This window comes from Ranitomeya variabilis, chromosome 1, assembly GCF_051348905.1.
Source record: "Ranitomeya variabilis isolate aRanVar5 chromosome 1, aRanVar5.hap1, whole genome shotgun sequence".
NCBI lineage: Eukaryota > Metazoa > Chordata > Amphibia > Anura > Dendrobatidae > Ranitomeya > Ranitomeya variabilis.
The window spans coordinates 1165367099-1165394633 of NC_135232.1; the positions used below are offsets into that span (position 1 = coordinate 1165367099).

Genomic DNA, 27535 nt, shown 5'->3' on the forward strand with positions numbered 1-27535 from the left:
GATGAGAAATGGACTGAATCAGCTGAGAAAAGGGCAAAAAGAGCCGAGAAAGGGACAAAATCATCTGAGAAAGAGGCGAAAGGAGACAAGAAAGAGACAGAAGGAACCGAGAAAGGGACAGAAGAACCCAAGAAAAGGACACAATCACCAGAGAAGGAGACGGAAGGAGCAAAGAAAGAGATGGAAAAAGCAGAGAAAGAGACAGAAGGAGCAGAGAAAGAGGCAGTAGGAGGGGATAAAGAGATGGAAGGAGCCGATTGAGATGGAAGGAGCACAGAAAGGGACAGGAAGAGCGGAAAAAAGGCCAGAAGGAGAAAAAAGACTGAAAGAGAGGAGAAGGGACACAAAGAGAGGATGAAGTGGAGGAAAAAGGACGGTAACAGGAGAAAGGACAGAGTGGAGGATGGACCAAAAAAGGAAGGATGTAAAGAAAACAAATAGAGGTAAGGATAGAAAGGAATAAGGTAAAGCATGGAGGAGGGATGAAAAGAGTAAAGGTTGAAAGAGAAAGACAGGAAAGAAAAGGAATGACAAAAAAAGGAAAAACTGAATTAAGAAGAGAATGGAGAAAAGACAAAGGGAAGGAAGAAAGAAAGAAATAGGAAAAAGCATTTAAAGAGAGTGGAGAGTACAGAGAGAGAAATGAGAGATAGAGGAAGAGGAAATGAAGGATCAAAGGTAAGACAGAAAAAAAAGAAAAAAACAGATGAAAGGATAAAAAGAGAAGGAAGCACAAAAAACAAAGGAAAGTTAGAAGGGGAATGACGGAAAAAGAAGAGAAAGGAAGAAAAGAATGGACAAAAAAGGTGAGTAGAGGGAGGGGAAAAAGGGAAGTATAGAAAGAAAAAGATAGAAAAAAGAAAACTAAGAAAGAGGAGGAAGGATAGAAAGAGAGAGGGAAGGAAATAAAAAGGAGGAAATACAGGTGAGGAGAGAAAATAGGAAAGATAGGCAGGAAAAAAGGGGAGGAAAAACAGAAATAGAGGAGGAAGGAGAGATAAAAATATGGAAATAGAGGAGAAAGAACAGAAAGAAAAGAGAGGGACACAAAGAGGAGGAGGTAGGACAGAAAGAGGAAGGACAAAAAAGCAGAAGCAGGACAAAGGGAAGAGGAGGAAAATCGGAGAAAATTACAGAAAGATAAAAGGAAAGAAAAAAAGAAGGAAATCTAGAGGGAAGGAGGAGAAAATAGGAAACAGGGAAAGACAGAAAGAGATTAGGAAGGACAGAAAGAGAGGGGGAAGGACGGAGGAAAAAGTACAAAAAACAGATTGGAGGAAGAACAAAAAGTATCGAGGAAGGACATAGCGAAGAATGGAAAAATAAGAGTGAGGACTGGAGAAAGCAGCCAACAAGAAGAGCGAGAGGGAAGCATTTAATCAGTCAGAGAGAAACCAGGACACGGTCCAGACAGAAGGAAAGACAACAAAGAGGAAAGCGGAAAGGAGCAAGATCATCGCTCGGAAAGGAGAACACAGCAGTGCATCACAGGGACTAACTACAGGCAGGAGGAAGAGGGTAAAGGAATCTGGAACTGAACCTTTGGTAGCCCGGACCACACATACTCATGTCATAGAAGTGCTGCCAGAAGGCCTCCATCCAGCGGCGCAGCTCATCCCGGCTCTCAGCTCTGGCGGTGTGAGTCACCTCCTCACATCCATAGCGGTTACTGATGGACAGAGTGTGAGACAGATTCTGACTGTCACGATCCGAGCAACGGATCCTGGTCTCCTAAAGAAAAGAGCATAACACATCAATACCGCTAGTGTCCCAATACATGCCACTGGGACTGTGACAGTCCCTGTACGTCACACCTGTAAAACAGACACTCCCCCCCGTGTAATACAGACACTCCGCTGTGTAATATCACACGAGTAATACTGACACTCCGCCGTGTAATATCACACGTATAATACACACACTCCGCCGTGTAATATCACACGTGTAATACTGACACTCCGCCGTGTAATATCACACGTATAATACACACACTCCGCCGTGTAATATCACACGTGTAATACTGACACTCCGCCGTGTAATATCACACGTATAATACACACACTCCGCCGTGTAATATCACACGTATAATACACACACTCCGCCGTGTAATATCACACGTGTAATACTGACACTCCGCCGTGTAATATCACACGTGTAATACTGACACTCCGCTGTGTAATATCACACGTGTAATACTGACATTCCGCCGTGTAATATCACACGTGTAATACTGACACTCCGCCGTGTAATATCACACGTATAATACACACACTCCGCCGTGTAATATCACACGTGTAATACTGACACTCCGCCGTGTAATATCACACGTGTAATACTGACACTCCGCTGTGTAATATCACACGTGTAATACTGACACTCCGCCGTGTAATATCACACGTGTAATACTGACACTCCGCTGTGTAATATCACACGTGTAATACTGACACTCCGCCGTGTAATATCACACGTATAATACACACACTCCGCCGTGTAATATCACACGTGTAATACTGACACTCCGCCGTGTAATATCACACGTGTAATACTGACACTCCGCTGTGTAATATCACACGTGTAATACTGACACTCCGCCGTGTAATATCACACGTGTAATACTGACACTCCGCCGTGTAATATCACACGTATAATACACACACTCCGCCGTGTAATATCACACGTGTAATACTGACACTCCGCCGTGTAATATCACACGTGTAATACAGACACTCCGCTGTGTAATATCACACGTGTAATACTGACACTCCGCCGTGTAATATCACATGTGTAATACTGACATTCCGCCGTGTAATATCACACGTGTAACACTGACACTCCCCCCGTGTAATATCACACGTGTAATACTGACACACCCCTGTGTAATATCACACGTGTAATAGACACTCCGCTGTGTAATATCACACGTGTAATACTGACACTCATCCGTGTAATATCACATGTAATACAGATACTAACCCGTGTAATACAGACACTCCCTCATGTGATATCACACGTGTAATACAGATACTTCGCTGTGTAATATCACACGTGTAATATTGACACCTCTCCCGTGAAATATCACACGTGTAATACTGATGCCCCCCGGTGTAATATTGACATTCCCCCCATGTAATATCACACGTGTAATACAGACACTCCCCCATGTAATATCACACCTGTAATACAGACACTCTCCTGTGTAACATCACAAGTGTAATACTGATGCTCCCCCTATGTGATATCACACGTGTAACACTGACACTCCTCCCATGTAATATCATAGGTGTAAGACAGACACTCCCCTCCTGTGTAATATCATAGGTGTCATACAGACACTCTCCCGATGCAATATCATAGGTCTAATACAGACACTCCCCTGTGTAATATCATAAGTGTAATACAGACACTCCCCCGTATAATATCACAGGTGTAATACAGACACCCCCCGTGTAGTATCGCATGTGTAATACAGACACTCCCCTATGTAATATCACATGTGTAATACAGACACTCCCCTATGTAATATCACATGTAATATAGACAATTTCCCCCGTGTAACATCACAGGTGTAATACAGACACTCTCCCCGTGTAATATCACACATGTAATGAGACACTCCCCCCGTGTAATATCACAGGTGTAATACAGACACTCCCTTCCCGTGTAATACAGACACTCTCCCTGTGCAATATCATAGGTCTAATACAGACACTCCCCTGTGTAATATCATAAGAGTAATACAGACACTCACCCAGTATAATATCACAGGTGTAATACAGACACTCCCCCGTGTAATATCACACGTGTAATACAGACTCTTCCTGTGTAATATCGCATGTGTAATACAGACACTCCCCCATGTAAAATCACACGCATAATACAGACACTCCCCCATGTAATACAGACAATTTCCCCGTGTAATATCACAGGTGTAATACAGACACTCTCCCCGTGTAATATCACACATGTAATACAGACAATTTCCCCGTGTAATATCACAGGTGTAATACAGACACTCTCTCAGTGTAATATCACAGGTGAAATACAAACACTCTCCCGTGTAATATCCCAGGTCTAATACAGACACTCCCCCATGTAATACAGACAATTTCCCCGTGTAATATCACAGGTTTAATACAGACACTCTCCCCGTGTAATATCACAGGTGTAATACAGACACTCCCCCATGTAATACCACACATGTAATACAGACAATTTCCCCGTGTAATATCACAGGTGTAATACAGACACTCTCTCAGTGTAATATCACAGGTGAAATACAGACACTCTCCTCATGTAATATCACAGGTGTAATACAGAAACTCTCTCCATGTAATATCACAGGTGTAATACAGACACTCTCCCGTGTAATATCACACGTGTAATACAGACTCTTCCTGTGTAATATCGCATGTGTAATACAGACACTCCCCCATGTAATATCACAGGCGTAATACAGACACTCTCCCCGTGTAATATCCCAGGTCTAATACAGACACTCCCCCATGTAATACAGACAATTTCCCCGTGTAATATCACAGGTGTAATACAGACTCTTCCAGTGTAATATCGCATGTGTAATACAGACACTCCCCCATGTAATATCACACGCGTAATACAGACACTCTCCCCGTGTAATATCCCAGGTCTAATACAGACACTCCCCCATGTAATACAGACAATTTCCCCGTGTAATATCACAGGTGTAATACAGACACTCTCCCCGTGTAATATCACAGGTGTAATAGAGACACTCTCCCCATGTAATATCACAGGTGTAATACAGACACTCCCCCATGTAATATCACACATGTAATACAGACAATTTCCCCGTGTAATATCACAGGTGTAATACAGACACTCTCTAAATGTAATATCACAGGTGAAATACAGACACTCCCCCATGTAATATCACACATGTAATACAGACAATTTCCTCGTGTAATATCACAGGTGTAATACAGATACTCTCTGTGTAATATCACAGGTGTAATACAGACACTCCCCATGTAATATCACAGGTGTAATACAGACACTCTCTCAGTGTAATATCACAGGTGAAATACAGACACTCCCCCATGTAATATCACAGGTGTAATACAGACACTCTCCCCATGTAATATCACAGGTGTAATACAGACACTCTCTCAGTGTATTATCACAGGTGAAATACAGACACTCTCTCAGTGTATTATCACAGGTGAAATACAGACACTCTCTCCATGTAATATCACAGGTGTAATGCATACAGTCCTACCTTATTTACAGACACCGTCAGTTCAGGTTCAGTTTCAGGCCTTGTTTGACATTTTTCTTTGTAACAGAGCAGCAGACAACCATGTAACACACAGAACATCCGCTGCCAGAACTTCTGTCCCCGCGTCTGAAACAAGTCACCTGTTTTGGTTTGTATTCGGTCATGGGACGTGGTATTGTCTCAGCGTAACCACACACATTATCAGGCAGATTACCTGGATATGGAGATCACCGGACATCATGTCCTTATTCATACAGTCCGGCTGTGCAGTAAGGCGGCAGCAGACGCTTCCATATAACGGCAGCCAACAGGAACTCTCATCTGTAAGGACAGCAGACTACCGTCAGCTACATGCTCTTAGATCCATCACCTCAATCATATAGTTCTAGGGGGATGAACATTCATGAGGAGTGCACCTCCTTAACCGCATCTACAGGGGTCCCGCTATGGGGTTCTTCCTCACGCCTTCTCTACTTCAACTGCATGCTATCCTATTAATGCGATGCTAAGAAACCCCTTATGCTGTAGAGATATCACTGATTGTCCTGCTTAGTAGGCACAATATCCAGGGTTTCTTCATCAGTGTAAAAGGATTTGGGGAGGGGATTTAATAAAGATATTCTGGCTGTTGGCTAGATATGGCCGGATTTCCTAAATTCTTCCTATGCTCCTGCAATTAGGTCTCTCTAAATGATTCATCTACTTCTACTGTGTAACAATATTCATGTAGGGTTTCCAGTAATATGATTTAGGTAATTGTGATCCAGACCAGTAGGCACAATTTATGGCTTCTCCTTACTGTAAGGAAGAAGGATTTACGGGGGCAGAACAGTACTAAAGAATTGTGTACATCATCATCCATCTCAGAACAGTAAAGGCGATCTGTGACATTATGGCCAGTCTAAGAACCACACAGGAGAGCTGTGATATCATTATCAGTCTAAGAACAGGACAAGGAATATGTGAAATCATCAGCCAAAGAATAGTACAAGCGACCGGACACATCTTTACAAGTCTAAGGACACTACAAGGGAGCGGTGACATCATCAGTCTAAGAAAAGAACAGGAGAGCTGTGCCATCATCATTAGCCTGAGAATCGTTCAACGAATCTGTGACATCATCATCATCTAAAATCAGTACAAACAATCTGTGACATCACCAGCCTAAGAACGGTACAGAGGAACTGTGACATCATCAGCCTAAGAACAGTACAAGGGAGCGGTGACATCATCAGTCTAAGAAAAGAACAGGAGAGCTGTGCCATCATCATCACCCTGAGAATCGTTCAAGGAATCTGTGACATCATCATCTAAAATCAGTACAAACAATCTGTGACATCACCAGCCTAAGAACGGTACAAGGGAGCGGTGACATCATCAGTCTAAGAAAAGAACAGGAGAGCTGTGCCATCATCATCACCCCGAGAATCGTTCAAAGGAATCTGTGACATCATCACCATCTAAAACGATCTGTGACATCACCAGCCTAAGAACGGTATAGAGGAACTGTGACATCATCAGCCTAAGAACAGTACAAGGGAGATGTGACATCATCAGACTGAAGACCTCCATATACTTCATAGTAATGTCGACCTAATCAGCCTGACAGGTTTGCCTGACAGGTTTGGCTGACAGTCTGTTGTGGCTGGGGGAATATTCTTCGGCTGACCCCCTCCTAATGTGTATTGCAGCTTAAAATGCCCCTGTGCACAGGATTGTGCTCAGTGACTACAGACAGTGTCAGGTCGGTGCCGTTATACTGATTACACTGATACCTGTGATCAGGATTGTGCTCAGTGACTACAGACAGTGTCAGGTCGGTGCCTTTATACTGATTATACTGATACCTGTGATCAGGATTGTGCTCAGTGACTACAGACAGTGTCAGGTCGGTGCCGTTATACTGATTACACTGATACCTGTGATCAGGATTGTGCTCAGTGACTACAGACAGTGTCAGGTCGGTGCCATTATACTGATTACACTGATACCTGTGATCAGGATTGTGCTCAGTGACTACAGACAGTGTCAGGTCGGTGCCGTTATACTGATTACACTGATACCTGTGATCAGGATTGTGCTCAGTGACTACAGGCAGTGTCAGGTCGGTGCCGCTATACTGATTACACTGATACCTGTGATCAGGATTGTGCTCAGTGACTACAGACAGTGTCAGGTCGGTGCCGTTATACTGATTTCACTGATACCTGTGATCAGGATTGTGCTCAGTAACTACAGTGTCAGGTCAGTGCCATTATACTGATTACACCGATACCTGTGATCAGGATTGTGCTCAGTAACTACAGACAGTGTCAGATCGGTGCCGTTATACTGATTACACTGATACCTGTGATCAGGATTGTGCTCAGTGACTACAGACAGTGTCAGGTCGGTGCCGTTATACTGATTACACTGATACCTGTGATCAGGATTGTGCTCAGTGACTACAGACAGTGTCAGGTCGGTGCTGTTATACTGATTACACTGATACCTGTGATCAGGATTGTGCTCAGTGACTACAGACAGTGTCAGGTCGGTGCCGTTATACTGATTACACTGATATCTGTGATCAGGATTGTGCTCAGTAACTACAGACAGTGTCAGATCGGTGCCGTTATACTGATTACACTGATACCTGTGATCAGGATTGTGCTAAGTGACTACAGACAGTGCCAGGTCGGTGCCGTTATACTGATTATACTGATACCTGTGATCAGGATTGTGCTCAGTGACTACAGACAGTGTCAGGTCAGTGCCGTTTTACTGATTACACTGATACCTGTGATCAGGATTGTGCTCAGTGACTACAGACAGTGTCAGGTCGGTGCCGTTATACTGATTACACTGATACCTGTGATCAGTATTGTGCTCAGTAACTACAGACAGTGTCAGGTCGGTGCCGTTATACTGATTACACTGATACCTGTGATCAGGACTGTGCTCAGTGACTACAGACAGTGTCAGGTCGGTGCCGTTATACTGATTATACTGATACCTGTGATCAGGATTGTGCTCAGTGACTACAGACAGTGTCAGGTCGGTGCCGTTATACTGATTTCACTGATACCTGTGATCAGGATTGTGCTCAGTAACTACAGTGTCAGGTCAGTGCCGTTATACTGATTACACTGATACCTGTGATCAGGATTGTGCTCAGTGACTACAGACAGTGTCAGGTCGGTGCCATTATACTGATTACACTGATACCTGTGATCAGGACTGTGCTCAGTGACTACAGACAGTGTCAGGTCGGTGCCGTTATACTGATTACACTGATATCTGTGATCAGGATTGTGCTCAGTAACTACAGACAGTGTCAGATCGGTGCCGTTATACTGATTACACTGATACCTGTGATCAGGATTGTGCTCAGTGACTACAGACAGTGCCAGGTCGGTGCCGTTATACTGATTATACTGATACCTGTGATCAGGATTGTGCTCAGTGACTACAGACAGTGTCAGGTCAGTGCCGTTATACTGATTACACTGATACCTGTGATCAGGATTGTGCTCAGTGACTACAGACAGTGTCAGGTCGGTGCCGTTATACTGATTACACTGATACCTGTGATCAGTATTGTGCTCAGTAACTACAGACAGTGTCAGGTCGGTGCCGTTATACTGATTACACTGATACCTGTGATCAGGACTGTGCTCAGTGACTACAGACAGTGTCAGGTCGGTGCCGTTATACTGATTATACTGATACCTGTGATCAGGATTGTGCTCAGTGACTACAGACAGTGTCAGGTCGGTGCCGTTATACTGATTTCACTGATACCTGTGATCAGGATTGTGCTCAGTAACTACAGTGTCAGGTCAGTGCCGTTATACTGATTACACTGATACCTGTGATCAGGATTGTGCTCAGTGACTACAGACAGTGTCAGGTCGGTGCCGTTATACTGATTATACTGATACCTGTGATCAGGATTGTGCTCAGTGACTACAGACAGTGTCAGGTCGGTGCCGTTATACTGATTACACTGATACCTGTGATCAGGATTGTGCTCAGTGACTACAGACAGTGTCAGGTCGGTGCCGTTATACTGATTACACTGATACCTGTGATCAGGACTGTGCTCAGTGACTACAGACAGTGTCAGGTCGGTGCCGTTATACTGATTATACTGATACCTGTGATCAGGATTGTGCTCAGTGACTACAGACAGTGTCAGGTCGGTGCCATTATACTGATTACACTGATACCTGTGATCAGGATTGTGCTCAGTGACTACAGACAGTGTCAGGTCGGTGCCGTTATACTGATTACACTGATACCTGTGATCAGGATTGTGCTCAGTAACTACAGACAGTGTCAGATCGGTGCCGTTATACTGATTACACTGATACCTGTGATCAGGATTGTGCTCAGTGACTACAGACAGTGTCAGGTCGGTGCCGTTATACTGATTATACTGATACCTGTGATCAGGATTGTGCTCAGTGACTACAGACAGTGTCAGGTCAGTGCCGTTATACTGATTACACTGATACCTGTGATCAGGATTGTGCTCAGTGACTACAGACAGTGTCAGGTCGGTGCCGTTATACTGATTACACTGATACCTGTGATCAGGATTGTGCTCAGTGACTACAGACAGTGTCAGGTCGGTGCCGTTATACTGATTACACTGATACCTGTGATCAGGATTGTGCTCAGTGACTACAGACAGTGTCAGGTCGGCGCCGTTATACTGATTACTCTGATACCTGTGATCAGGATTGTGCTCAGTGACTACAGACAGTGTCAGGTCAGCTCCGTTATACTGATTACATTGATACCTGTGATCAGGATTGTGCTCAGTAACTACAGACAGTGTCAGGTCGGTGCCGTTATACTGATTACACTGATACCTGTGATCAGGATTGTGCTCAGTGACTACAGACAGTGTCAGGTCGGTGCCGTTATACTGATTATACTGATACCTGTGATCAGGATTGTGCTCAGTGACTACACACAGTGTCAGGTCGGTGCCGTTATACTGATTACACTGATACCTGTGATCAGGATTGTGCTCAGTGACTACAGACAGTGTCAGGTTGGTGCTGTTATACTGATTACACTGATACCTGTGATCAGGATTGTGCTCATTGACTACAGACAGTGTCAGGTCGGTGCCGTTATACTAATTACACTGATACCTGTGATCAGGATTGTGCTCAGTAACTACAGACAGTGTCAGGTCGGTGCCGTTATTCTGATTACACGGATACCTGGTGGTAAAATCCGTCTTGTGGTTGTTGTGTAATCTGTTATGAACTGGTGGCCTAGGAGCAGCATGGACGAGCTCTGGAGTAGGTGGCCTCTATACTGACCGCAGACCCTGAACTTAACACATCAACTAGAAGTAGCCGTGGGATGTTCCTGTCACTCCCTAGACACCTCGTCACGGCCGGAGGACTAATTACACCTAAAGAAAGAAACAGGAATACTATTTTGCCTCAGAGAAAATTCCGAAAGGAAAGGCAGCCCCCCACAAATATTGACTGTGAGAGGAGAGGGAAATTACAAACGCAGACTGAAAACAGAATTTAGCAAAGGAGGCCACGCTACCTAGAAAGAAAAGACAGGACAGAGTACTGTGCGGTCAGTATAAAAATACTACAAAATCCACCACAGAGAATACAAAAATCTCCACACCTAACTAAAGGCATGGAGGGTAACTCTGTGACTCCAGAGCTTCCAACTTGGCTGAGTAAATCTTAACACAGACAAAGCTGGACAAGAAAAAACATAGCAATTCACAGAACTATTAAGTCCACCGCATGTGGACTGCAAAAACAAAGCCAGGACTTATCTTTGATGATTTGGACAATCCAGAAGGAGAAACCAAGCAGAGATGTGGATCCCTAGAAAACAATGGACAACTGGCACTCACTAAAGGAAGGAGCCAGACTAAATAGCCCCGTCCAAAGTGGAAGCAGCTGATGACTGTTGTGAAGGACAAACAGCAGCACTACCACTTATAACCACCGGAGGGAGCCCAAGAGCAGAACCCACAACAGAATTCACAACAGTAATCTGTATTATCAGTTTTGAGTTAATGATATGCTCGTGCTCCGGGGCGGGGCTGTGGGTGGCCTATGGGCAGGGTCTTCATGTGGTGCTCTAATTAGCTATTCATAATGCAGACTGCTGATAGGTCACTGCTCTCTCACTGACCCACCCCTTAGTTTACATAAAGAATATTACATCTATATATTAAAAAAAAAATCCTCTTCTAGAGACAGGGTCCGACCGTGGCACCAGCGCTGCAGCATGATTACTGATAGCTGCTATTGCACAGGCAGCACCATCTTGGAGGAGGAAATTGTTTGCAGAAGTGGCTTTTTCTAATATATATACAGTGGGGCAAAAAAGTATTTAGTCAGTCAGCAATAGTGCAAGTTCCACCACTTAAAAAGATGAGAGGCGTCTGTAATTTACATCATAGGTAGACCTCAACTATGGGAGACAAACGGAGACAAAAAAATCCAGAAAATCACATTGTCTGTTTTTTTAACATTTTATTTGCATATTATGGTGGAAAATAAGTATTTGGTCAGAAACAAACAATGAAGATTTCTGGCTCTCACAGACCTGTAACTTCTTCTTTAAGAGTCTCCTCTCTCCTCCACTCATTACCTGTAGTAATGGCACCTGTTTAAACTTGTTATCAGTATAAAAAGACACCTGTGCACACCCTCAAACAGTCTGACTCCAAACTCCACTATGGTGAAGACCAAAGAGCTGTCAAAGGACACCAGAAACAAAATTGTAGCCCTGCACCAGGCTGGGAAGACTGAATCTGCAATAGCCAACCAGCTTGGAGTGAAGAAATCAACAGTGGGAGCAATAATTAGAAAATGGAAGACATTCAAGACCACTGATAATCTCCCTCGATCTGGGGCTCCACACAAAATCCCACCCCGTGGGGTCAGAATGATCACAAGAACGGTGAGCAAAAATCCCAGGACCACGCGGGGGGACCTAGTGAATGAACTGCAGAGAGCTGGGACCAATGTAACAAGGCCTACCATAAGTAACACACTACGCCACCATGGACTCAGATCCTGCAGTGCCAGACGTGTCCCACTGCTTAAGCCAGTACATGTCCGGGCCCGTCTGAAGTTTGCTAGAGAGCATTTGGATGATCCAGAGGAGTTTTGGGAGAATGTCCTATGGTCTGATGAAACCAAACTGGAACTGTTTGGTAGAAACACAACTTGTCGTGTTTGGAGGAAAAAGAATACTGAGTTGCATCCATCAAACACCATACCTACTGTAAAGCATGGTGGTGGAAACATCATGCTTTGGGGCTGTTTCTCTGCAAAGGGGCCAGGACAACTGATCCGGGTACATGAAAGAATGAATGGGGCCATGTATCGTGAGATTTTGAGTGCAAACCTCCTTCCATCAGCAAGGGCATTGAAGATGAAACGTGGCTGGGTCTTTCAACATGACAATGATCCAAAGCACACCGCCAGGGCAACGAAGGAGTAGCTTCATAAGAAGCATTTCAAGGTCCTGGAGTGGCCTAGCCAGTCTCCAGATCTCAACCCTATAGAAAACCTTTGGAGGGAGTTGAAAGTCCGTGTTGCCAAGCGAAAAGCCAAAAACATCACTGCTCTAGAGGAGATCTGCATGGAGGAATGGGCCAACATACCAACAACAGTGTGTGGCAACCTTGTGAAGACTTACAGAAAACGTGTGACCTCTGTCATTGCCAGCAAAGGATGTATTACAAAGTATTGAGATGAAATTTTGTTTCTGACCAAATACTTATTTTCCACCATAATATGCAAATAAAATGATAAAAAAAACAGACAATGTGATTTTCTGGATTTTTTTGTCTAAGTTTGTCTCCCATAGTTGAGGTCTACCTATGATGTAAATTACAGACGCCTCTCATCTTTTTAAGTGGTGGAACTTGCACTATTGCTGACTGACTAAATACTTTTTTGCCCCACTATATATATACACTCACTGGCCACTTTATTAGGTACACCTGTCCAACTTCTTGTTAACACTTAATTTCTAATCAGCCAATCACATGGCGGCAACTCAGTGCATTTAGGCATGTAGACATGGTCAAGACAATCTCCTGCAGTTCAAACTGAGCATCAGTATGGGGAAGAAAGGTGATTTGAGTGCCTTTGAACGTGGCATGGTTGTTGGTGCCAGAAGGGCTGGTCTGAGTATTTCAGAAACTGCTGATCTACTGGGATTTTCACGCACAACCATCTCTAGGGTTTACAGAGAATGGTCCGAAAAAGAAAAAAAATCCAGTGAGCGGCAGTTCTGTGGGCGGAAATGCCTTGTTGATGCCAGAGGTCAGAGGAGAATGGGCAGACTGGTTCGAGCTGATAGAAAGGCAACAGTGACTCAAATCGCCACCCGTTACAACCAAGGTAGGCCTAAGAGCATCTCTGAACGCACAGTGCGTCGAACTTTGAGGCAGATGGGCTACAGCAGCAGAAGACCACACCGGGTACCACTCCTTTCAGCTAAGAACAGGAAACTGAGGCTACAATTTGCACAAGCTCATCGAAATTGGACAGTAGAAGATTGGAAAAACGTTGCTTGGTCTGATGAGTCTCGATTTCTACTGCGACATTCGGATGGTAGGGTCAGAATTTGGCGTAAACAACATGAAAGCATGGATCCATCCTGCCTTGTATGGAGCATCTTTGGGATGTGCAGCCGACAAATCTGCGGCAACTGTGTGATGCCATCATGTCAATATGGACCAAAATCTCTGAGGAATGCTTCCAGCACCTTGTTGAATCTATGCCACGAAGAATTGAGGCAGTTCTGAAGGCAAAAGGGGTCCAAGCCGTTACTAGCATGGTGTACCTAATAAAGTGGCCAGTGAGTGTATATATTTATATTTATTATTCATTATGTAAAATAGGGGGCGGATCACTGAGGGATCAGTGACCTGTCAGAAGCCTTACAGATGAATAGCTAATCAGAGCACCACATAAAGACCCCCACAGCCCCTCCCCCACATCCCCACCCAGAACACAAGCATATCATTAACTCAAAACTGAATATACAGATTACACAAGAACCACTAGACTGATTTCATGAGCATGTGTCACAATAATGTAAAAATGTCATATTGTCAGTTTAGTTTCAGAAGGTTCCGTGTCATGATCTCAATGGCAAGAGAACATAGCATAAGCATATATAGGAACTAGCTCTTGGAAGATGGGAACTGAGCTGACCATGAACTAAACCTAACGCACAACTAGCAGTGGCCGGGTAGCATGCCTACGTTGATTCTAGATGCCCAGCCCAGCCGGAGGACTAAATAAAGCTAGCAGAGGAAAATATTAGTCCTAGCTCACCTCTAGAGAAATACCCCGAAAGGAGACAGAGGCCCCCCACATGTATTGGCGGTGAGTTGAGATGAAATAACAAACGTAGTATGAAAATAGGTTTAGCAAATTTGAGGTCCACTTACTACATAGCAGAAGACAGAAAGGACACTTTCATGGTCAGCTGAAAACCCTATCAAAAACACCATCCAGAAATTACTTTAAAACTCTGGCATTAACTCATAACACCAGAGTGGCAATTCCCGTTCACAAGAGCTTTCCAGACACAGTAACGAAACTACAGCTGTGAACTGGAACAAAATGCAAAAACAAACATGGACAAGAGTCCAACTTATCTAGTAGTTGTCTAGGAGCAGGAACAAGCACAGAGAGGCTTCTGATAACATTGTTGACCGGCAAGCAACTAACAGAGCAGCAAGGTTATATAGCGACTCCCACATCTTGATGGGAACAGGTGAACAGAGAAGATGAAGACACCAGTTCAATTCCACCAGTAGCCACCGGGGGAGCCCAGAATCCAAATTCACAACAGTACCCCCCCCTCAAGGAGGGGGCACCGAACCCTCACCAGAACCACCAGGACGATCAGGATGGGCCCTATGAAAGGCACGAACCAGATCGGAGGCATGAACATCAGATGCATTCACCCAAGAATTATCCTCCTGGCCGTATCCCTTCCACTTGACCAGATACTGGAGTCTCCGTCTGGAAACACGAGAGTCCAAGATTTTCTCCACAACGTACTCCAACTCACCCTCAACCAACACCGGAGCAGGAGGCTCAACGGAAGGCACAACCGGTACCTCATACCTGCGCAATAATGACCGATGAAAAACGTTATGAATAGAAAAGGATGCAGGGAGGTCCAAACGGAAGGAAACAGGGTTAAGAATCTCCAATATCTTATACGGGCCGATAAACCGAGGCTTAAACTTAGGAGAAGAGACCCTCATAGGGACAAAACGAGAAGACAACCACACCAAATCCCCAACAGAAAGCCGAGGACCAACACGACGGTGGCGGTTGGCAAAAAGCTGAGTCTTCTCCTGGGACAACCTCAAATTGTCCACCACCTGCCCCCAGATCTGATGCAATCTCTCCACCACAGCATCCACTCCAGGACAATCCGAAGATTCCACCTGACCAGAGGAAAATCGAGGATGAAACCCCGAATTACAGAAAAACGGGGACACCAAAGTGGCAGAGCTGGCCCGATTATTGAGAGCGAACTCCGCCAATGGCAAAAAAGCAACCCAATCATCCTGGTCAGCAGACACAAAACACCTCAGATATGTCTCCAGGGTCTGATTAATCCGCTCGGTCTGGCCATTCGTCTGAGGATGGAAAGCGGACGAAAAAGATAAATCTATGCCCATCCTAGCACAGAATGCCCGCCAAAATCTAGACACGAATTGGGTCCCTCTGTCAGAAACGATATTCTCAGGAATACCATGCAAACGAACAACATTTTGAAAAAACAGAGGAACCAACTCGGAAGAAGAAGGTAACTTGGGCAGAGGAACCAAATGGACCATCTTAGAAAAACGGTCACACACCACCCAGATGACAGACATCTTCTGAGAAACAGGCAGATCTGAAATAAAATCCATCGAGATGTGCGTCCAAGGCCTCTTAGGAATAGGCAAGGGCAACAATAATCCACTAGCCCGAGAACAACAAGGCTTGGCCCGAGCACAAACGTCACAAGACTGCACAAAGCCTCGCACATCTCGTGACAGGGAAGGCCACCAGAAGGACCTTGCCACCAAATCCCTGGTACCAAAAATGCCAGGATGACCTGCCAACGCAGAAGAATGAACCTCAGAGATGACTCTACTGGTCCAATCATCAGGAACAAACAGTTTATCAGGAGGGCAACGATCAGGTCTCTCCGCCTGAAACTCCTGCAAGGCCCGCCGCAGGTCTGGAGAAACGGCTGACAATACCACTCCATCCTTAAGGATACCTGTGGGCTCAGAGTTACCAGGCGAGTCAGGCTCAAAACTCCTAGAAAGGGCATCCGCCTTAACATTCTTAGAACCCGGTAGGTATGACACCACAAAATTAAACCGAGAGAAAAATAATGACCAGCGCGCCTGTCTAGGATTCAAGCGCCTGGCGGTCTCAAGATAAATCAAATTTTTGTGGTCAGTCAATACCACCACCTGATGTCTGGCCCCCTCAAGCCAATGGCGCCACTCCTCAAAAGCCCACTTCATGGCCAAAAGCTCCCGATTCCCAACATCATAATTCCGCTCAGCGGGCGAAAATTTACGGGAAAAGAAGGCACAAGGCCTCATCACGGAGCAGTCAGAACTTTTCTGCGACAACACTGCCCCAGCTCCGATCTCAGAAGCGTCGACCTCAACCTGAAAAGGTAGAGCAACATCAGGCTGACGCAACACAGGGGCAGAGGAAAAACGGCGCTTAAGCTCCCGAAAGGCCTCCACAGCATCAGGGGACCAATCAGCAACATCAGCACCCTTCTTAGTCAAATCGGTCAATGGCTTAGCAATATCCGAAAAACCAGCAATAAATCGACGATAAAAGTTAGCAAAGCCCAAAAATTTCTGAAGACTCTTAAGAGAAGAGGGCTGCGTCCAATCACAAATAGCTTGAACCTTGACAGGATCCATTTCAATGGAAGAGGGGGAAAAAATATATCCCAAAAAGGAAATCCTCTGTACCCCAAAAACACACTTAGAACCCTTCACACACAAAGAATTAGACCGCAAAACCTGAAAAACCCTCCTGACTTGCTGGACATGAGAGTCCCAGTCATCCGAAAAAATCAGAATATCATCCAGATACACAATCATAAATTTATCCAAATAATCGCGAAAAATATCATGCATAAAGGACTGGAAGACTGAAGGGGCATTTGAAAGACCAAAAGGCATCACTAAATACTCAAAGTGGCCCTCGGGCGTATTAAATGCGGTTTTCCACTCATCCCCCTGCCTGATTCGCACCAAATTATACGCCCCACGAAGGTCAATCTTAGAGAACCACTTGGCCCCCTTTATGCGAGCAAACAAATCAGTCAGCAACGGCAATGGGTATTGATATTTAACAGTGATTTTATTCAAAAGCCGATAATCAATACATGGTCTCAAAGAGCCGTCTTTTTTTGACACAAAGAAAAAACCGGCTCCTAAGGGAGATGACGATGGACGAATATGTCCCTTTTCCAAGGACTCCTTTATATATTCACGCATAGCAGCATGTTCAGGCACAGACAGATTAAATAAACGACCCTTTGGGTATTTACTACCCGGGATTAAATCTATGACACAATCGCACTCTCGGTGCGGAGGTAGTGAACCAACCTTGGATTCTTCAAAGACGTCACGATAGTCAGACAGGAACTCAGGAATTTCAGAGGGAATAGATGATGAAATGGAAACCACAGGTACATCCCCATGAGCCCCCTTACATCCCCAGCTCAACACAGACATAGCTCTCCAGTCGAGGACTGGGTTGTGAGATTGCAGCCAAGGCAATCCCAGCACCAAATCATCATGTAGATTATGCAGCACCAGAAAGCGAATAATCTCCTGGTGATCCGGATTAATACGCATAGTTACTTGTGTCCAGTATTGTGGTTTATTATTAGCCAATGGGGTGGAGTCAATCCCCTTCAGAGGAATAGGAGTCTCCAAAGGCTCTAATTCATACCCACAGCGTTTGGCAAAGGACCAATCCATAAGACTCAAAGCGGCGCCAGAGTCGACATAGGCGTCCGTGGTAATAGATGACAAAGAGCAAATCAGGGTCACAGATAGAATAAATTTAGACGGTAAGGTGCAAATGGAAACAGATTTACCAAGCTTTTTAGTGCGCTTAGAGCATGCTGATATAACATGAGTAGAATCACCACAATAGAAACACAACCCATTTTTCCGTCTAAAATTCTGCCGCTCGCTTCGGGACAGAATTCTATCACACTGCATACTCTCTGGCGACTTCTCAGTGGACACCGCCAGATGGTGCACTGGTTTGCGCTCCCGCAGACGCCTATCGATCTGAATAGCCATTGTCATGGACTCATTCAGACCCGCAGGCACAGGGAACCCCACCATAACATCCTTAATGGCATCAGAGAGACCCTCCCTGAAAGTCGCCGCCAGGGCGCACTCATTCCACTGAGTAAGCACAGACCATTTACGGAATCTTTGGCAGTAAATTTCCGCTTCATCTTGCCCCTGAGATAGGGACATCAAGGTTTTTTCTGCCTGAAGCTCCAAATGAGGTTCGTCATAAAGCAACCCCAAGGCCAGAAAAAACGCATCCACATTGAGCAACGCAGGATCCCCTGGTGTCAATGAAAAAGCCCAGTCTTGAGGGTCGCCCCGGAGCAAGGAAATCACAATCCTGACCTGCTGTGCAGGGTCTCCGGCAGAGCGAGATTTCAGAGACAAAAATAATTTGCAATTATTTCGAAAATTCTGAAACCCGGATCTATTCCCCGAGAAAAATTCCGGCAAAGGAATTCTCGGCTCAGATACAGGTGCATGACAAACAAAATCTTGCAAATTTTGTACCTTCGTGGCGAGATTATTCAAACCTGCAGTTACACTCTGAAGATCCATTACAAACAGGTGGACACAGAGCCATTCAAGGGTTAAGAGGAGGTAAGAAGCAGCTAGACAGCAATTAAGGGCTAGGCAGCAAAACTCTGAGGGGAAAAAAAAAAAAATTTCCCTTCAACACTTCTTTTTCTCCTGCTTCAGCCCAAACAATTAACACTTTGCGGGCCGGTCAAACTGTCATGATCTCAATGGCAAGAGAACATAGCATAAGCATATATAGGAACTAGCTCTTGGAAGATGGGAACTGAGCTGACCATGAACTAAACCTAACGCACAACTAGCAGTGGCCGGGTAGCATGCCTACGTTGATTCTAGATGCCCAGCCCAGCCGGAGGACTAAATAAAGCTAGCAGAGGAAAATATTAGTCCTAGCTCACCTCTAGAGAAATACCCCGAAAGGAGACAGAGGCCCCCCACATGTATTGGCGGTGAGTTGAGATGAAATAACAAACGTAGTATGAAAATAGGTTTAGCAAATTTGAGGTCCACTTACTACATAGCAGAAGACAGAAAGGACACTTTCATGGTCAGCTGAAAACCCTATCAAAAACACCATCCAGAAATTACTTTAAAACTCTGGCATTAACTCATAACACCAGAGTGGCAATTCCTGTTCACAAGAGCTTTCCAGACACAGTAACGAAACTACAGCTGTGAACTGGAACAAAATGCAAAAACAAACATGGACAAGAGTCCAACTTATCTAGTAGTTGTCTAGGAGCAGGAACAAGCACAGAGAGGCTTCTGATAACATTGTTGACCGGCAAGCAACTAACAGAGCAGCAAGGTTATATAGCGACTCCCACATCTTGATGGGAACAGGTGAACAGAGAAGATGAAGACACCAGTTCAATTCCACCAGTAGCCACCGGGGGAGCCCAGAATCCAAATTCACAACAGTTCCGCACACACGCTGCAGATTTGACCCCCCTTTCTCCCCCTCTGCATTCGCTCATAACCAAGACAAAGCCTTATGGCAGACACTCTGTGCAACTTGATACCAATGTGTGAGCACTTTATGACTTTTAGCTGCACCAGACTCTGTGAAAACTACTCATTCACTCCTCCCGCATAATACCAGCCAAAACTGGTATAGCTACTTCCAAACTGCAGGCATTTCTTTGTTCTACTAACGTGTTATATATGGGCACCGAATCGGGCTAGAGATAGAAGAATTATAAATTCCGGATGTCCATCGATAGATCTATCACTCACTGAAAGCGCTAGCAACTAAACTCAACGAGTGCAAAGCGTGGATTTCTCCTTAAGCAGTTCATGTAAGTACGCCATGCTTACACTTAAAGGGAACCTGTCACCCCCCCCTCCCCAGTCGTTTGTAACTAAAAGAGCCATCTTGTGCAGCACTAATGCTGCATTCTGACAAGGTGACTCTTTTAGTTATTGTTCGTTGTACTGCAGTACTGCAGAAATAATCGATTTTGAATTTGGTCCCTCATACCTGTGAAATCGCCAGGGTGGCAGGTCTTTCCCCCCTCATCCAGACGCCTCCCAGCCGTCACTCTGCGAGAAGGGGGCCGCCTCCTCGGCGTTATTCAGTTGTCCAGGCACCTGCGCAGTCATATTCTGCCTTGGGCATGCGCAGTTCACGCTGCCCGACAGCTGACATCACTTGATGTCTTGTTTTATTGCGCCTGCATGCACCCGTGGCCCGAGATCCCGCGGATGCATGCAGGCGCAGTAAACAAGACATCAAGTGATGTCAGTATAACGGCACCGACCTGACACTGTCTGTAGTCACTGAGCACAATCCTGATCACAGGTATTAGTGTAATCAGTAAAATGGCACCGACCTGACACTGTCTCTAGTCACTAAGCACAATCCTGATCACAGGTATCAGTTTAATCAGTATACCGGCACAGACCTGACACTGTCTGTAGTCACTGAGCACAATCCTGATCACAGGTATCAGTGTAATCAGTATAACGGCACAGACCTGACACTGTCTGTAGTCACTGAGCACAATCCTGATCACAGGTATCAGTGTAATCAGTATAGCGGCACCGACCTGACACTGTCTATAGTCACTGAGCACAATCCTGATCACAGGTATTAGTGTAATCAGTAAAATGGCACCGACCTGACACTGTCTGTAGTCACTGAGCACAATCCTGATTACAGGTATCAGTGTAATCAGTATAACGGCACCGACCTGACACTGTCTGTAGTCAATGAGCACAATCCTGATCACAGGTATCAGTGTAATCAGTATAACGGCACCAACCTGACACTGTCTGTAGTCACTGAGCACAATCCTGATCACAGGTAACAATCAGTATAACGGCACCGACCTGACACTGTCTGTAGTCACTGAGCACAATCCTGATCACAGGTATCAGTGTAATCAGTATAACGGCGCCGACCTGACACTGTAGTCACTGAGCACAATCCTGATCACAGGTATCAGTGTAATCAGTATAACGGCACCGACCTGACACTGTCTGTAGTCACTGAGCACAATCCTGATCACAGTTATCAGTCTACTCAGTATAACAGCACCGACCTGACACTGTCTGTAGTGACTGAGCACAATCCTGATCACAGGTATCAGTGTAATCAGTATAACGGCACCGACCTGACACTGTCTGTAGTCACTGAGCACAATCCTGATCACAGGCATCAGTGTGATGAGTATAACGGCACCGACCTGACACTGTCTGTAGTCACGGAGCACAATCCTGATCACAGGTATCAGTGTAATCAGTATAACGGCACCGACCTGACACTGTCTGTAGTCACTGAGCACAATCCTGATCACAGGTATCAGTGTAATCAGTATAACGGCACTGACCTGACACTGTCTGTAGTCACAGAGCACAATACTGATCACAGGTATCAGTGTAATCAGTATAACGGCACCGACCTGACACTGTCTGTAGTCACTGAGCACAATCCTGATCACAGGTATCAGTGTAATCAGTATAACGGCACCGACCTGACACTGTCTGTAGTCACTGAGCACAATCCTGATCACAGGTATCAGTGTAATCAGTATAACGGCACCGACCTGACACTGTCTGTAGTCACTGAGCACAATCCTGATCACAGGTATCAGTGTAATCAGTATAACGGCACCGACCTGACACTGTCTGTAGTCACTGAGCACAATCCTGATCACAGGTATCGGTGTAATCAGTATAACGGCACCGACCTGACACTGTCTGTAGTCAGTGAGCACAATCCTGATCACAGGTATCAGTGTAATCAGTATAACAGCACCGACCTGACACTGTCTGTAGTCACTGAGCACAATCCTGATCATAGGTATTAGTGTAATCAGTATAACGGCACCAACCTGACACTGTCTGCAGTCACTGAACACAATCCTGATCACAGGTATCAGTGAAATCAGTATAACGGCACAGACCTGACACTGTCTGTAGTCACTGAGCACAATCCTGATCACAGGTATCAGTGTAATCAGTATAACGGCACCGACCTGACACTGTCTGTAGTCACTGAGCACAATCCTGATCACAGGTATCAGTGTAATCAGTATAACGGCACCGACCTGACACTGTCTGTAGTCACTGAGCACAATCCTGATCACAGGTATCAGTGTAATCAGTATAACGGCACCGACCTGACACTGCCTGTAGTCACTGAGCACAATCCTGATCACAGGTATCAGTGTAATCAGTATAATGGCACCGACCTGACACTGTCTGTAGTCACTGAGCACAATCCTGATCACAGGTATCAGTGTAATCAGTATAACGGCACCGACCTGACACTGTCTGTAGTCACTGAGCACAATCCTGATCACAGGCATCAGTGTGATGAGTATAACGGCACCGACCTGACACTGTCTGTAGTCACGGAGCACAATCCTGATCACAGGTATCAGTGTAATCAGTATAACGGCACCGACCTGACACTGTCTGTAGTCACTGAGCACAATCCTGATCATAGGTATTAGTGTAATCAGTATAACGGCACCAACCTGACACTGTCTGTAGTCACTGAGCACAATCCTGATCACAGGTATCAGTGTAATCAGTATAACGGCACCGACCTGACACTGTCTGTAGTCACTGAGCACAATCCTGATCACAGGTATCAGTGTAATCAGTATAACGGCACCGACCTGACACTGCCTGTAGTCACTGAGCACAATCCTGATCACAGGTATCAGTGTAATCAGTATAATGGCACCGACCTGACACTGTCTGTAGTCACTGAGCACAATCCTGATCACAGGTATCAGTGTAATCAGTATAACGGCACCGACCTGACACTGTCTGTAGTCACTGAGCACAATCCTGATCACAGGCATCAGTGTGATGAGTATAACGGCACCGACCTGACACTGTCTGTAGTCACGGAGCACAATCCTGATCACAGGTATCAGTGTAATCAGTATAACGGCACCGACCTGACACTGTCTGTAGTCACTGAGCACAATCCTGATCACAGGTATCAGTGTAATCAGTATAACGGCACTGACCTGACACTGCCTGTAGTCACTGAGCACAATCCTGATCACAGGTATCAGTGTAATCAGTATAACGGCACTGACCTGACACTGTCTGTAGTCACTGAGCACAATCCTGATCACAGGTATCAGTGTAATCAGTATAACGGCACTGACCTGACACTGTCTGTAGTCACAGAGCACAATCCTGATCACAGGTATCAGTGCAATCAGTATAACGGCACCGACCTGACACTGTCTGTAGTCACTGAGCACAATCCTGATCACAGGTATCAGTGTAATCAGTATAACGGCACCGACCTGACACTGTCTGTAGTCACTGAGCACAATCCTGATCACAGGTATCAGTGTAATCAGTATAACGGCACCGACCTGAAACTGTCTGTAGTCACTGAGCACAATCCTGATCACAGGTATCAGTGTAATCAGTATAACGGCACCGACCTGACACTGTCTGTAGTCACTGAGCACAATCCTGATCATAGGTATCAGTGTAATCAGTATAACGGCACCAACCTGACACTGTCTGTAGTCACTGAACACAATCCTGATCACAGGTATCAGTGAAATCAGTATAACGGCACAGACCTGACACTGTCTGTAGTCACTGAGCACAATCCTGATCACAGGTATCAGTGTAATCAGTATAACGGCACCGACCTGACACTGTCTGTAGTCACTGAGCACAATCCTGATCACAGGTATCAGTGTAATCAGTATAACGGCACCGACCTGACACTGCCTGTAGTCACTGAGCACAATCCTGATCACAGGTATCAGTGTAATCAGTATAATGGCACCGACCTGACACTGTCTGTAGTCACTGAGCACAATCCTGATCACAGGTATCAGTGTAATCAGTATAGCGGCACCGACCTGACACTGCCTGTAGTCACTGAGCACAATCCTGATCACAGGTATCAGTGTAATCAGTATAATGGCACCGACCTGACACTGTCTGTAGTCACTGAGCACAATCCTGATCACAGGTATCAGTGTAATCAGTATAACGGCACCGACCTGACACTGTCTGCAGTCACTGAACACAATCCTGATCACAGGTATCAGTGAAATCAGCATAACGGCACAGACCTGACACTGTCTGTAGTCACTGAGCACAATCCTGATCACAGGTATCAGTGTAATCAGTATAACGGCACCGACCTGACACTGTCTGTAGTCACTGAGCACAATCCTGATCACAGGTATCAGTGTAATCAGTATAACAGCACCGACCTGACACTGTCTGTAGTCACTGAGCACAATCCTGATCACAGGTATCAGTGTAATCAGTATAACGGCACCGACCTGACACTGCCTGTAGTCACTGAGCACAATCCTGATCACAGGTATCAGTGTAATCAGTATAACGGCACCGACCTGACACTGTCTGTAGTCACTGAGCACAATCCTGATCACAGGTATCAGTGTAATCAGTATAATGGCACCGACCTGACACTGTCTGTAGTCACTGAGCACAATCCTGATCACAGGTATCAGTGTAATCAGTATAACGGCACCGACCTGACACTGTCTGCAGTCACTGAACACAATCCTGATCACAGGTATCAGTGAAATCAGTATAACGGCACAGACCTGACACTGTCTGTAGTCACTGAGCACAATCCTGATCACAGGTATCAGTGTAATCAGTATAACGGCACCGACCTGACACTGTCTGTAGTCACTGAGCACAATCCTGATCACAGGTATCAGTGTAATCAGTATAACGGCACCGACCTGACACTGTCTGTAGTCACTGAGCACAATCCTGATCACAGGTATCAGTGTAATCAGTATAACGGCACCGACCTGACACTGCCTGTAGTCACTGAGCACAATCCTGATCACAGGTATCAGTGTAATCAGTATAACGGCACCGACCTGACACTGTCTGTAGTCACTGAGCACAATCCTGATCACAGGTATCAGTGTAATCAGTATAACGGCACCGACCTGACACTGTCTATAGTCACTGAGCACAATCCTGATCACAGGTATCAGTGTAATCAGTATAATGGCACCGACCTGACACTGTCTGTAGTCACTGAGCACAATCCTGATCACAGGTATCAGTGTAATCAGTATAACGGCACCGACCTGACACTGTCTGTAGTCACTGAGCACAATCCTGATCACAGGTATCAGTGTAATCAGTATAACGGCACCGACCTGACACTGTCTGTAGTCACTGAGCACAATCCTGATCACAGGTATCAGTGTAATCAGTATAACGGCACCAACCTGACACTGTAGTCACTGAGCACAATCCTGATCACAGGTATCAGTGTAATCAGTATAACGGCACCGACCTGACACTGTCTGTAGTCACTGAGCACAATCCTGATCACAGGTATCAGTGTAATCAGTATAACGGCACCGACCTGACACTGTCTGTAGCCACTGAGCACAATCCTGATCACAGGTATCAGTGTAATCAGTATAACGGCACCGACCTGACACTGTCTGTAGTCACTGAGCACAATCCTGATCACAGGTATCAGTGTAATCAGTATAACGGCACCGACCTGACACTGTCTGTAGTCACTGAGCACAATCCTGATCACAGGTATCAGTGTAATCAGTATAACGGCACCGACCTGACACTGTCTGTAGTCACTGAGCACAGTCCTGATCACAGGTATCAGTGTAATCAGTATAATGGCACCGACCTGACACTGTATGTAGTCACTGAGCACAATCCTGATCACAGGTATCAGTGTAATCAGTATAACAGCACCGACCTGACACTGTCTGTAGTCACTGAGCACAATCCTGATCACAGGTATCAGTGTAATCAGTATAACGGCACCGACCTGACACTGTCTGTAGTCACTGAGCACAATCCTGATCACAGGTATCAGTGTAATCAGTATAACGGCACCGACCTGACACTGTCTGTAGTCACTGAGCACAATCCTGATCACAGGTATCAGTGTAATCAGTATAATAGCACCGACCTGACACTGTCTGTAGTCACTGAGCACAATCCTGATCACAGGTATCAGTGTAATCAGTATAACGGAGCTGACCTGACACTGTCTGTAGTCACGGAGCACAATCCTGATCACAGGTATCAGTGTAATCAGTATAACGGCACCGACCTGACACTGTCTGTAGTCACTGAGCACAATCCTGATCACAGGTATCAGTGTAATCAGTATAACAGCACCGACCTGACACTGTCTATAGTCACTGAGCACAATCCTGATCACAGGTATCAGTGTAATCAGTATAACAGCACCGACCTGACACTGTCTGTAGTCACTGAGCACAATCCTGATCACAGGTATCAGTGTAATCAGTATAACGGAGCTGACCTGACACTGTCAGTAGTCACTGAGCACAATCCTGATCACAGGTATCAGTGTAATCAGTATAACGGCACCGACCTGACACTGTCTGTAGTCACTGAGCACAATCCTGATCACAGGTATCAGTGTAATCAGTATAACGGCACCGACCTGACACTGTCTGTAGTCACTGAGCACAGTCCTGATCGCAGGTATCAGTGTAATCAGTATAACGGCACCGACCTGACACTGTCTGTAGTCACTGAGCACAATCCTGATCACAGGTATCAGTGTAATCAGTATAACGGCACCGACCTGACACTGTCTGTAGTCACTGAGCACAATCCTGATCACAGGTATCAGTGTAATCAGTATAACGGCACCGACCTGACACTGTCTGTAGTCACTGAGCACAATCCTGATCACAGGTATCACTGTAATCAGTATAACGGAGCTGACCTGACACTGTCTGTAGTCACTGAGCACAATCCTGATCACAGGTATCGGTGTAATCAGTATAACGGCACCGACCTGACACTGTCTGCAGTCACTGAACACAATCCTGATCACAGGTATCAGTGAAATCAGTATAACGGCACAGACCTGACACTGT

The 27535-nt window shown here is 45.5% G+C and overlaps 1 protein-coding gene across 4 annotated transcripts in view; it reads right to left on the reverse strand.

Moving 5' to 3' along the window:
* RTKN (rhotekin) overlaps window positions 1–27535 on the reverse strand; it is a 154184-nt gene that overhangs the window by 10782 nt on the left and 115867 nt on the right. For all 4 annotated transcript variants that reach the window (XM_077280458.1, XM_077280456.1, XM_077280455.1 and 1 more), the window contains 3 exons: window positions 5469–5575; window positions 5255–5380; window positions 1566–1731 (listed from right to left, as the gene is read on the reverse strand). In XM_077280458.1, the coding sequence (XP_077136573.1) occupies window positions 1566–1731; window positions 5255–5380; window positions 5469–5575 (399 nt within the window). The remainder of the gene's footprint in view (window positions 1–1565; window positions 1732–5254; window positions 5381–5468; window positions 5576–27535) is intronic.